The sequence below is a fragment of the Phalacrocorax aristotelis genome, chromosome 2 (genome assembly GCF_949628215.1).
Source record: "Phalacrocorax aristotelis chromosome 2, bGulAri2.1, whole genome shotgun sequence".
NCBI lineage: Eukaryota > Metazoa > Chordata > Aves > Suliformes > Phalacrocoracidae > Phalacrocorax > Phalacrocorax aristotelis.
This window is the reverse complement of record NC_134277.1, coordinates 34,701,356-34,715,274: the sequence shown is the minus strand read 5'-3', so window position 1 is coordinate 34,715,274 and position 13,919 is coordinate 34,701,356. Positions and strand designations below refer to the sequence as shown.

At 37.6% G+C, this 13,919-nt stretch overlaps 1 protein-coding gene and 1 long non-coding RNA gene across 7 annotated transcripts in view; one reads left to right on the top strand and one right to left on the bottom strand.

Annotated features, from left to right (window-relative positions):
- Positions 1 to 8,477, top strand: part of LOC142052632 (uncharacterized) — a 70,766-nt gene extending 62,289 nt beyond the window's left edge. For 3 of the 5 annotated variants that reach the window (XR_012658914.1, XR_012658913.1, XR_012658918.1), the window contains one exon: positions 1,500 to 5,842. This is a non-coding gene — a long non-coding RNA (uncharacterized LOC142052632). The other 2 variants (XR_012658915.1, XR_012658917.1) reach the window with 2 other exon arrangements.
- ITGB8 (integrin subunit beta 8) overlaps positions 1 to 13,919 on the bottom strand; it is a 49,949-nt gene that overhangs the window by 18,799 nt on the left and 17,231 nt on the right. For both annotated transcript variants that reach the window (XM_075083006.1, XM_075083007.1), the window contains exons 3-8: positions 13,640 to 13,814; positions 10,714 to 10,960; positions 8,678 to 8,843; positions 5,837 to 5,995; positions 802 to 897; positions 618 to 707 (exon numbers count right to left, since the gene is read on the bottom strand). In XM_075083006.1, the coding sequence (XP_074939107.1) occupies positions 618 to 707; positions 802 to 897; positions 5,837 to 5,995; positions 8,678 to 8,843; positions 10,714 to 10,960; positions 13,640 to 13,814 (933 nt within the window). The remainder of the gene's footprint in view (positions 1 to 617; positions 708 to 801; positions 898 to 5,836; positions 5,996 to 8,677; positions 8,844 to 10,713; positions 10,961 to 13,639; positions 13,815 to 13,919) is intronic.

Sequence of the window (13,919 nt, the reverse complement as noted above, 5' to 3'; positions counted from 1 at the left end):
ACTTTCAGTCAAGAACTCCAGGCAAGAGTTCACAAAGCCATTTCCATTGTTCTCTCTGAAATCCCTATCAAAACTCTTCTTCACTGCCAGGCCTGAAACCCCATAGTCATTACACTCCTTTGCACAGTGTAAATCCTGCCTTCCACAATATCTACTGCTGTCAAACTACCTCCTTGTAAATTCCCACCTCTTGTCTATTTTCTCAGAATTATGCTGTAAAACCCTCTAGATACTGCAGTATCTTTTTGCTCTGAATTTACATGGTGCCTAGACAGTGGTATCTGGTCTGGAACTAAAGACCTGAGATGCCAATATTCAAATAAGCCAGACATTTCGTTCGAAGTTACCTGGTAACAGGTGCAGAGAATCAAACAGCATATTTAGAAGCATCCTTAGAAAATAATAATTGCTAGCTCTTGCCTTTGAGATCCCAATAGCCTGGGAATTTGACAGCTGTCATGGGATAGTGTCACCAACCTGGATATTCGGAAAACCAGGGAATTTATCCTAGTGGACTTTAGATAGAAGTCAAGATCCTGGAGATTCCAACTTTAGGCTATGAAAGGTGAAAAATCCCGGTACATATATAGCATACAACATTGTCACTCTTACCGTACCTGATAGGCTTCTACCACCAAATCATTGAGATTTGCTGCTTGTGATTCTATCTGTCTTGCAACAGTACCAGGCAATAGAGGTAACAGATCCTATGAAAAATACAATCATTTATGCACATTTTAAATTTTTAATACAAATATTGTGCTTTCAAAATTGGAAAAAGAAATCAGGTTTCTAACCTACTTTATACCAATGGAACTGGCTTCCTTGAACAGCAAAAATAACATTGATGTTATTGTCAATCAGTTTTTCAGAGAGCTGCCCAAGAGATGGATGCTCCTGCAAAATACAACAGAAAAGAGAAGACTGCAGATTAGAAGGGATAAACATTATATTTCACGGATGACACAATACAGGATTCCAAAACCACCCAATCCTTATTTCTAAATGTACAAAGAAACGCTAGGCCTACATCCAAAACAAGGTGGGACCAAACAAATAAACAGATCATGACAAAAGATATCACCAGGACATCAGCCAGACTGTGACACACTTATATGTTACCAACTACGCAGGGGTGCTGCAATGTGGGAGGACTAACTCATACAGTACTCTTTTGTTGGTTTAAGTCTGATGCTTAAGAAATATGGATGTGATGTTGTCCATGGTCTGTCTAGAAAAATAACAAGATTCCTGAGTATGATAGGTGGATTCTTGTGCAAAAGTCAGGGAGAAAGTACAACATGAGGGCACTGAGATGAGGTGTGCTTTTGGGAACAACAAGGAGAGTAATTGAAAGTTTGCTTCTCAGAAATGTATTTTGGCACCAGGGGTCAGACACATCAGCTAAATGCAGTCACTGGGTCGGGTTGTAGCAATGCCAGTATTCTGTGTGTATCTTTCTTACAGCTGACAGCTTTCTCCTTCTCTGTATGTCTAAGACCTGCCTTAGGAGTGATGCCTCCAGTCCTCACTGCGATGACCTGCTATATTTTCTTAACCATGCTTGTGCTTGAAGAAGGTGGCATGAGTTTCATGTCTCTCCCCAGTAATGACATCGCTCTGTTTGGTGAAGTACTTATTGTGGCATGTCCTGTGACAGTGACATGTCCTTCTACACTTCTCATTGAGAGACCTGACATGGATTCAAGAACACGAGGTGCATTGCTATGCCTTCATCCAAGATCTGGGGAAGCACAAGGGTGTCTGTGTGGTCCCAGTGGGCTTTGCATACCTGGGCTATGTGAGACCCCTCCAGCTCCAGTACTCTGAAACAAACTGTATCTGAAAGTCACTGCTTATTTACCATACATTTGTGACTATTTCTCAAGAAGTAAATTCATGACTAACACTTAAAATCCATGACTAACCACAGGGAAGTGACTGGGGCCTTGGCCCGTTTCCCCTTAGAAAGATTTAATCTGGACACCTCCACTAACGTCAGGTCCTTCAACCTCTTTCTCCCATACACTTCTGCTGTCTTTCTCTTTCTGAAATTTTCACCATCTGCCCCACATTGTTTCTTGCACAAACACACTCTGTTCCCCTGTCCAATTCATTTCTCCTCAGAGTGCCACTTGTTACACAAGGCACCCTGCAAGACAACTGCTCTCGTAACAGTAATCTGAATTGCCAAGACAGCTGAGAAGAAGTTATGCAAGGGGGCAAAATCCGTTTTCCATCATACTGCACCATTATAAAGAGCCTCGTATAGAAAGAACAAAGGAGTTTCTTGCCTCAGTTTGACCTTAGCCAGGATCCACGCCTCTCTCAACTTTTCTACCCTTTGGTAAGAGATTATATTCCTTAAGATAAGTGATGAAAGGCAGCAACAACCAGGCCTTCTTACAGCTACAGCTGGGGAGTTTGGCATACGCGAGGGTCCAGGGAGCATGCATTCCCACCACGCAGAAGTTGTGGGTGACCTGCAGCAGCAGTAGCTTTGTTGCCATTCCCAATAGCCTGCAACACAGTACTTCAGCATGCTGCCTTCTCCATGACCACAGACTGCAGTGGTGGGGCCTTCATTGTGCTGCACAACCCTACAGGCCACATGCAACTCTCTGGCAGAACACAGACACTCTGAGTGGTCCCAGGACACAGGCGAGTGAAGCCAGATGTTCTGCAAATACCTCCTGCACTATAAATGCGTGAAGGACGGGGCAGTGTTGAGGGATCAAATACGTCAGTCTTCCTGCTTAACACATGACCCTAGACATGTCTGAATTCCAACAAAATGGCCCTTCAACATCTCTGCAACTAATGGCAAAACTCTGGGATCAGTGGTATCAGGAATGTGTTTCCAAGCCCTCATGAAACAAAAACTTATGCAGATGGAGCTTACTGAAGTAAAGAGAAGACATGCATAGACGTGCAAGTCTTGCAGGGACCAGATCTCCAAAGTATACTTGTCAGCTCTAACTCACTAGAGTGTCCAGCTCGGTTAGTAGTGCATTAAAGTCTCACTTCAGATTAGAAAGAAAAATTTTCTTTTTATTAGAAGAGACCTAAAAAAAAAAGCATCAACAGAGCCACACTATCTTTTTCATTTTAAGCATGTAAAGAGATGACATAAGGAACTGTTGCTAACTCATGAAGCCTCATTTTACTTGCTGTATTTTATGTATTTCTGTGTTATCTCTTTCCACTACTGCTGGATGTACTTTCATTTTAGAACATCTTTCTTATTCCAATTACATAACTAATTTTATTATTTTAACCTACTGTGTTAAGCTGAGAAGATGATAACTAATACAGATGTTAAGTATTTCAGAGAGTTAACCAAGCACGTATCTAATTAAAATAGACTAGATTTCTTTCCTGTCTTACACTTTTTTCCTGACTGCTGCGTGACTCCTTAGCAAAAGTTAGGAAGAAACAGGCAGAAGAGTGACTAACTGGAAACACTTCTGATATAAAGGTTAAGCTTATGCAAATAAATAAAGCAAAGTCCTCTTAATTGGCACAAGGAGGAAATAATATGCCAAAATGCAATCTTCTCAAGACTACCTGAAGCTAAGAATCAAAGTAGGAAAACAATGTGATTACAGATGGCTCTTTAATTTAGCATAGCACAACAAAATTGCACTGATAAAGAAAAAAGCAAAAAATGTTTCATATGCCTTTTTTTTTAAAGCTGATAGCCTTTCATGACATTTCATGTAAATATAAATTAGTCCCGTCCCCCCACCCCACCCCCACCCCCCGATTTTACTTGTTTATTTGAAGTTTCTTCATGGATCTCTGTGACTAAAATAATCACAGGCTATACACCACTGAGAATAAAAAAAAAAGCTGAAAACCAGTACACCTACCCTTACAACACTACTGTGTTATCATGTCAAATCTACTCCAGAAATTATCTAATACTGAGAAAGTTTTCTATTCTATCCCTTCTCTATTCCTAAGTGGGTGCCCACTATTACATGTGGGCATGCAAGAATTAGCTCGTGGTTGAAAAAACATATGGGCTAGCAGCCAGAAAACACATGGGCCAAAACATGACACCCCAGATCTAAGCATCTTTCAAGGTCATTTTATTTGAGTGGCTAAAAAGACTACCTCATTTCACAAAAGGCATCAATAGCAATAATCATAGGAGACTTCTCATTCTATATGGGACAGTAAAATCATTATTTTTCAGCCCAGAACCCAGAAAACGCTTTCTTCAGTCAGCCCTCAATCTGTCATAGTTCCTTACAAAGAGATTAATTAATTTTGTCTGTATTTTATATTGGTGAGGTTTTCCAGCTGAAACAGAAGTTAATATCTCAAGTTGGACAGAAAAGAAAAAGCTGGTTTTTTTTTTCTGAAACAGACAATATCTTTATTACCAAAGGAATCCTGAACACCAGAGTAAGATTTGTACCTTCAGCAGTTGTTAATAAGCAAAGCAAAATTCCTCTCATTTATAGCACTGAAATTAGGGAGAAAAAAAGAAGAAAGAAAAATAGAGATAGGGACATCATAACATGTAAGTATGCTCTGCTTTGGGAAAGGAAAGTTTTGGGATTATTTGCTTTAAGTAGAATAAAGGAAGGGGTTGATTTTTTCCCAGGGACACTGTACAAATACTGAAACTGAACAGACTGGCTAGAGGGAAATAAATAACCCTGACATCTGTGAGGGAATATCCAAGAGGTAACAGAGGGAGTATATGAATGCAAGAACATCAGATAATCGGAAATCCAAACAACCTTCCTGTTAACACACACTCATCTCCCTCCTCCACTCAGCAAGGTCCTGAACACCCACCGATTCCCAGAAACCTCTCGTACTTCATGATCACACACCATACAGCCGCTGCTTCCTGCTGCCCCGCCATCCTTGTAAACACCAGTTGCTGAATTAAATTCAGGTCTAGCCTAATTTACACACAGCCCTCATTGACTTCACTAGCACGTTGCTGGCTTGGGCTGAACAGAGGCTATGTAATTTAACTAAGTGCAGCAAGCACTGAGAATAAAACTGTAATGTGCTCTAATGATATCACAGTTCATATTTCTGTTTTCCAGTGATTACATGGCAATTAAATAGTGATACATGTTTCTTAAATAAATGATTCATGTTTATGTTTATTTAAGAAAATAGCCAAAGCAATTAAAACATACAAATCTTAGGAAAAGAAAAGTGGTTGTCTCCAATCACCCATGACTACTTTATACATTCTTAAAGAAATATTTGGAAAGCTAAAAATATCTGCTGAAGGCATATTACTTCACTACGGCAGATTTAATGCAACTTTTTGCACAGGTATTAACACACATTGGTTTTATACTGTGAGATTCAAATGTATTTAATGCTATATTACCACAACAAAGCTCTGTGGCACAAGAATATTTTCTAGTCCATCACGATTGAATTAGCTAATTGCTGTTGTATGTCTTGTTTCACTCTTACCAAGCCTTTTCAATCAATCCAACTATGCATCTTCTGACCATAAAGCATGAACGCTACCTTTGTCTCATTAGCAGGATCTTGCAATTCTTACATATGCATGTAATAATTGCTCATCATTATGAAATGGTAATAAAAACCCACGCCAAACCCAGTAACATATTCTCCTCCGCTGTGTCTCAGACTCCAAAATACTTTATCCCACACAAAACCAATGTCAGTATTTCCTGGTGATTGATTCTTCATTTCACGTCTTGCCTACCTGGGAAAATACTGTTCTAATAGGTGAATTAAAAGCAATGCTTTGGCAGCAATCTAAAAACCTCATTTATGCAGTTTTACACTGCTTCTCTGAAGGCAGAATGTATGACATATACCTTACCATACTCGTAGCTTTGATGTACACATTATCTTTCAAATGACAGTTGCCATCGTGGGGAATTACGATCCCTGCTAATTTACTATCAAGGGCCAGATGGGAAGTTTGATCTGTCATGACAAGAAGCAGTCGCTTTGCTTCTTTGCGCCATCCAATATGGCTCTAAAAAGAAAACAAAATTAAGCACAAGAAAACAGTAACTACCTATTTTCTAAAATAATAAATAACTAAATGAAAAATGAATGTGAAAGTGCACTTTCAGATATTACACTGCTTAGCAGCACTGAGTTTAAACTGGGTGATTTAAAGCATCTTCTGTGGAAAGATACATCATGTCCTACATCTGAAAACTACTACTGCAAGTCAGAGATCCACTTACCGTCTTTGCTTTTTGAAGAAAGATCTAAAATATATACAAATTATACATTATATAGTGGGCTTGGGTAACAGCTGCCACACCATGTGTGTCACTATTACATACAAATGCATTTGTGTAATTCTCTGGGATGGAAAAAGCATTACAACCAACAAATATGCATTCATTCGTATTGGTACTTGGTACTCTCTTCTATTTTTATTTTATATTTATTTACTCTATATTCTCATCACTCTAGAATTTCCATTTCCTACACAGCTTTCCATAAAGGACATTGGCATACGATCAACCAATAAAGTAAAGTTTGTGTATCTTCTTACACCTGCAAATCGAGAAATTCTTTATTATGCAGGAAAATACTACATCTATCCACCATCTTAAGGGATTAATAGCAAAGCGGCATCCTCAAGTGTGAATTTCATGTGTTTTAGGAATTCAGTGATGTGAAGAAGGTAGCAGGGCAAACTTATATCCAAACCAGGTTAGGTGCCAGTTTGTATTTCCGTAACATTTTTTCCCCTGCAAGGAATAAAACGCTGCTTCAAATCAAACTTTAGAGGCACAGACGAATCACCTCATATTCTTTTTCATTATTCCCTCTCCTGATTATTCCATCTTCTTCACAAATTCAATTTTTCCACCTTTTTCCTCCTTCCTTGCTCCTCTTCCCTACAGTGCTGTCTCATCTCTACCACTTCCCTTAACACTGCCAGATATCTTTCATCTTATGTGAAACATGTATCTGCAGTATAGCCCATGTATTCAGCCAGGCTTCATGACTTATTCTCTACCTTTCCTTTCTTTGCTTTACAAAGAGGGATTTAGCTCCCCTCTCAGGCTAATTTCCTGCTAGCTCTGAATGGGGAAGAAGTATCTCATAACAGTAGGGATAATAAGTACAGAGGGGTGTGGTATCTTTTCCAGCTTACATGTTAGGCATCAGCCTCCCTCAGACAATCTAGACAGCATTCCCCTAAAGGGGTATTAAGTTTTATTTATAAACAGGCTATATCTTAATTAATATCAAATTCTCCTCCAGCACCACAGAAACGTCTTGTTCCTAAGGCTCTACCCATTGGCATATCAAGACTCCTACCTATGTAAGTTATAGCAACCAAAATTTTAAAGAAGCTTCATGTCCTAACCTGCTAGCGCTTGCAACAGGAATGTAATGGTTAAAGCAAGATGGAGCAAGTTGTAGAGTTCTATTGTAGGCAAAATGAGTGCACATTAATATAAATTACAGTTCACGATGGTAGTTATGAATTGCACATTGTTCTCATCCATTTTGGTTCACAGTTCAGTTTGCAGGAAAGCCTCCCCATTCTCATGAATGTTTCCATTCTATTGTTTTTGGAAGCATATATTATTCTAGAGCTCACATGACATAAGTGTGGAATGTGTCCAATGAGAAACACTGATTTTAAGGAATTTTTCCAAAACTTCAGAATATTTTTTTATAACAGCTGTGATCATGGTGTTTGTGAAGAGTGGCTGTTATTTACCTGTTTTACAGCTCATCAAAATGTGAAAAAAAATTGGGGCCAAAGTATTAATTTTTAACCGAGTTTGGATTAGTTTTTGGCCTTGATTCATTCTAGTGCTCCAGAACAGAATGTGAAGATGGACAAGATAAAAGAATTGTCCTGACAATATCCCAAGAGATGAGAAACACACCAAGCCTGAGATTTGGACATGAGTTGAACTGCCTTCAAGAGCACTAGAAGGAGTATCTTTTAGAGCATTAGCAAACCCATGAATCAGCCAACTTTCAAAATTTCTATTGCACTACTATGCATAGAAGTAAAACAACATGCAAAAAAGCCCTTTAGAGCAAACAAGTTCATATTAATATGCTTATAGCTTGGTGACTACTGATGCAGATCTTTTCCATCCTTTTCGGCATGGGAGAGATGGTGATGAAATTTTACCAATATACAAAAGTTAAGTTTTATTCCGTTTGTATTGTTTTTAAATTCTTTAAAAGATGAGAGAACACTGAAGTGCATTTACTTTCCCTACTTACATGAGCAAATATGAAACTGATCCTTCAGTTTTCAAACACATTCTTAAGTGGAAGAAATGTCAAATGGTATGTCTTCACTTAGGAACAAAAGGAGGGCTTTAATAATTTTCGAAACAAATTTTGTAATTGGCTAAAGTTAGTACATGTGCCTGTTCAATCAAGAAGCAGTTGCTCTCATTTTCCATCCCATGTTGGTTAGGCTGGTTAAAGAACATCAATAAACAATACTGAAAAATATTTCCTTATGCTCTCCTTTATCAGTTCCAATGGAAAACAGAAATGTAGAGCTAAAGGGTAAATGTAAAGCTAATGGAAAAGGAGGAGGAAATCCTACTATTATCAGTCCTAGACTGACATTTTGAATTCAGGAACACTGAGCACTCTTGTACATATATATATATGTTTGAACAATCGTGTAGCCTGTTGTTAATAAGCTCCTTACCTGGCACACAGCTGCTTGGAGCATCGCATCAAAGCCCCCTTCAGGTGTATCAATATTCCCAGAAATCTTTTGTTTATTCACTGCATTTCTGAATTCTGCTATATTGTCAGTCAGGGATAGCACGTGAATATAACCGTGAGGAGGCATACAATCTAAATTATAATCACTGTACAAAAACAAAACAAAAGTCTAACACTTATTTTCCATTTGAAGGAGATTTAAATATTCCCTATTAACCCATAAAATCCTGTTAGTAATGAAGAAGTACATATGCACAGTAAAAGGAATACTTAAAGAAAAACAAATAACTTCAAGTGAGGTTAAATTCAGTGGGGATTAGTATTAATTTACTATGAACAACTGATTATTTTGGTATGTTATGGAAATGTATACAATATAATTCAGTTCATATAGTAACAGTATATATGTAGTGTTTCTGTACAGAATGAAAACAAACCTGATGTGAGCAATGGTATGATCTCAGAGAGTATATCATCCCTTTTGGAACATCTACAGAGTTGTATAGCTTTGCTTTTTGTTATCCTGAGAAAGGGCTATTAAGATCCTTTAATAGCTCAATACACGGCCTACTGGATCAAAACTAAAATAAAATTTAAGTTCCTACATCCACTATTAGTAAGTAAATGTACATAAAACTAGTGCTGAGATTACTGATGGTTGCCTCATTAAATGGATGGGAAACTCCATTTGCTGATCATCTTAGTTGTAAATGATACTTTTTGAAATTATATATAAGGGGAGAAAGGATGAAGTCTGACATAAGGAAGCGAATGTCGTAGCACTTGTACAGGTTGCTGCTCTGTGACCCATTTAGGGCAGTGGAATTTACAGCACAAGCCAAGGTGCTCACCTGATTCAGAAAAGCTGAGCAGGTTTCACCTCACTTACCTTCTGTTGCATACAGTGTAGGCATCTGGACTATAACCTGCCTGCCCTTGACTCAATTTACAGTCAATGAAGATAAACTGCACTATAAGGATTAATACCTCTGCAGATACCTACTTTTAGGCAAAATGAATCATGCCCTGGCAGTGCTAACTGATCTCCACTGACTACACAGACAGTCTAGAGGACTACTTTAGACACAGACATTTATATCTATGGACACCTTCAAGAGTCGTCTGGACAGGGTGCTGGGCCATCTTGTCTAGACTGCGCTCTTCCTAGAAAGGTTGGACTAGATGATCCCTGAGGTCCCTTCCAACCTGGGATTCTGTGATTATGTGATATCTATCTAGTGAATTCCACTACTAGTGCTCAATTCAAAAATCACTGAAAAGAACTTTGGATCACATCTTCCGAGGAAGATAATAATGAGCAAGAAGGTATGCATAGTTAATATTAGCTTTTCCAAGTATTACAGTTTATACAGACTTGAACTGATTATGAATAAACTTGTTCTTCAGAAGGTATTGGAAGTGATCCCTCACTTTATGTAAGTGTTGAACACAAGGTATAAAAGACATGGCATGAAAAAAGAAATGCAAGCCAGAACACCTGTCTTATTTAAAATGGGAGTTTGTTCATATTACAAAAAAAGATGACTTTTGTTCATTAAACGAGCTGCAAGAACTTGCATCACATCGACAAAAGTAGAGTTTTATGGTAAGAATTAATGACTATACGACCATACACCAGAAGAGAAGTCCTAGGTCAAAAGTACAAAAATCGGCGATGAATCTATGCAAAATATATCCAGAAAAGCTAAGAACACAACAGTTGACTATATAATTGAAGAAAAAACATATTCAAATATACCAAAGTAGCACATTGTTTGGCTTGTTTTGCTAAAGAAAATACTGCACATTTTTTCTGATACAGAAATAGTTTTTCTGAAATCACTCACTGAATATTTCAGAACTAATCATTGTATAATAATTTTCTTAGGAACTTTGCTGGAGAACCAAGGTATAGTGAAACAAAGACAGATTCTAAAGAGCTTTAAAAATAAATATGCATATCTGTGTAATTAAATAATTTATCGGTGTTACAGTAAATACACAAAAACTACATACCTGCACTGGTTATGGATTCTACCTGGATGAATGCTAATATAGGGTGACACAGTTTTATCCACGTAGGATCCAAATCCAAGTCGAAAATCAAGAGAAATATTTGCCATCTTTTTAGATAAAGCAAATCCAACGGAATTTAGTTTTTCTATATTGTTGTGCATGGAGGCTGAGACATCAACTAAATAATAAAGATCCACAGGGTATTTCTCTAGAGGACGAACTTTTAACATAAAGTTTGCTTCACTTCCTGATTCAAAGGAAACAAATAAGTTTATTTACTATTTTTGCATGGACACTCTTGAAAATACATTTATTTTTGCAGCAACCTCAGCACAAAGTTCTATGTCAGCAAATAGAAAAACAAACAAACAAGAAAACCTCAAGAGTAAATGAAACTTTGAAGCATCATTCCAAAATAAGACATAAAGAGGCTCTTTGTAGAACATCTTGCCTTTTTTTTTTCTTGAAGGAGCACTGTGCAATTTATTGTAAAACTCTGACTTCCCATTTTCTTTTAAATTCCTTGTTATACAATCCATTTGGCATTATACCAAAAAGCAGTTATGACTCCCAAAGGACACAGGTCTGCTTACAAATTGTGGTCAGTCACTTCAAGGGTGACACTTCTAAGTAGTAAGTGTATCCTTCATAGCTTGTCATGTGAGTCTAAAACTACATGTGTACCATAACGACAGCACAGCCTGAAAAACTCATGTAAATTATGCTCTAAGTTTATAACGATCTACTTCCAAAGATTCCATGAGAAAACTCTGTAGGATCAAAATATATTTTTTAAAAAAGAGGTTTTAATATTAAAAACCCAGAATTCTTATTTCAGGATGATAAATGTCTGTCTCTCCTGCAGAGCCACATCATGCTGTCACATGTAATAAAAATGCTAATGCTTTGGAAGCCTCTAAAAATAGTCCCCACATTTTTGCTTGCCCAATATTCTGTAATGCCAGCAAAAAGAGTGAAGTGACTGGAGTATGGGCAACATAGGTACAGTAATGGATGACTTCAAATTGTTCACCCAGAGTGTGAGCTCACAGAAGATAGGAGGGAGTAGGATCTTTGCCTGATAAGTGCAGAATGTAATTCAGTATTATGCAATGAAGATAAAGAAAGGACAGGAGGAAGGGAGACATTATGGAAGAATTATGCAGGCTTTCAATAAAAGAACAAAAGCCATCTAAACACGTTCAGAAACAGATTCACTAAAAAAACCCATCTGAAATGTGACTTATCTCTTCATGACATTTACTGGGGCATAAGACAGGCTAGATAGCATAATTAAAGTACATCTATCACAGATCTGACCCAGAGAAGGTACACATGCAGAGTACTTTCTTCCCATGGTCTTTGAACATAATCCACCTGAACGTTTCAGGATTTCTCTGTTTCAGGTCTTGCATGAAGAAAACAGAATTTCAGTGTGCTGTTACTTATGTGTTTCCTCCTTGCCAATGTAAACCTTTTGTAAATGACCCTTGCAGGTCTCCAGTTTGCATATAGTGAGATGCTGAATGCAGCTTTTATTTCTTCCCACATAAATCCTGACAGTTGGGTATATGTAAACAGTGAAAAAAACCCTCCAGTATCAAAACAAAAACATCTTTGTCTGCATGATTATACTGTATCAAATTCCTGTTTTGAGGCACAACTATAGCTGAATATATCTGTGCATTTCCCTGGGAACAAAATATGGGCAGCATGTCTGCATGTCAGAAGTTATTCTCCTGGAGTCCTCAGAACTTCAGCTTTCTGTCTCCCTGATGCAAGTGCTTCAGCAAAGCATATGAAACCCCAAACTTAATTTCACTATTTACTGGCAAAAAGGTTCATTAATCCAAATTTTAAAAAGCTAAGTCTTCTCTGTGAATCCAGTATACCTTAGGAATTAAACGTGATTACAGACACTTCTAGAGCTAGCTCAGCTCCTGACACCATTTCTCAGTACAAAGCAGAGTATCAGTCATCTCTTTGGAAGGAGAGTGGGGAAAGGAGAGGAAGTGCTGATGTTACTGTCTTAGTTTTATTATTAGGAACATGGAAAACCAGAGTTTCTTTGTGCTTTACACTCATGCAGATCCTTTCTTTTTCCCTTGTAATTGACAGGAAATTATCTTTTATACAGTGAAGATCAGCAAGATGCTACGATAACTCAGACTTTCCCTATTCACTTAATGTTTTTCTACAAAAGATTGATCCCTCTTAAAAGGCATATTTCTTTCTTCAACTATAGTTTGCAAAATAAAGAAATAAATTAAATTCTGTTATATGAAATGTACCCTGCATCCCTTTATACCACCTTCCACTTCTGCTGTTGGCTATAGCTCTCTTAAAGTAAATACATTGATTTAACCTGAGGGCAAATAGAGATATACTAGAAAATCTCAGATCCGTAGAGGGACTTGTAGATTCTGTCGGGGCCAGATGTCTCACATTTTATAAATGAAATGTTAGACAGTGAATACCTAAGCCTCCTTTAGGAATCCAGCCTTTTCTTATATATTGGCATTGGTGTCCTCATAGCTGTCTAGTCAATGGACTTAAAAGTAACCAAATAATCAAGAAGCTTATCAAATGATGAATTTAGGAATTCTAACCCGGTTTACTTTCAGTAAGGAATGCAGTTTATACGCATGTAAGAGAAAACTATTTGTGTAAGTGGCTAAAGAAAAAGAATCAAAGAAGGACTACCTAAAAACCCTTTTCCACTTATTACTGGCATTATTCTGACCTTCAGCTGTGTTTGACAGAAACACTTGTTGCTGAAGAACATACCTGAATATGCGAGCAACACCATCATAGTCCTACAATATAATGTTATAGCATCATTCTTCAAAATAATTATTCCAGCTGCTTCTTCACAAAATATTTGTACTTAATTTTAGTTTAAATAATGTGTTAGAGACTACTCAACCTGGACGCAGTTGGACTGAAACTTTTCCTGGTGTCACTTGGGTATTTGTTTCACGGTCACTGGGTATTGTGACACGAACTGTGGGATTTTCTACAAAATCTGATTGGCAGCCTCTTTTCATTAGGTTGAAAACCGTGTCACAGCGTCCCTTCTGTGTTGCGTCAGCCATGAAATCCTGTTTTATAAGATACAAAAAGCACAAAACAATCTGAGCTGAAAAAACCAAGTATAATATCTTCAAAGGAAAGAGAAAAACAAAATAATAGTCCTTGAAACAATA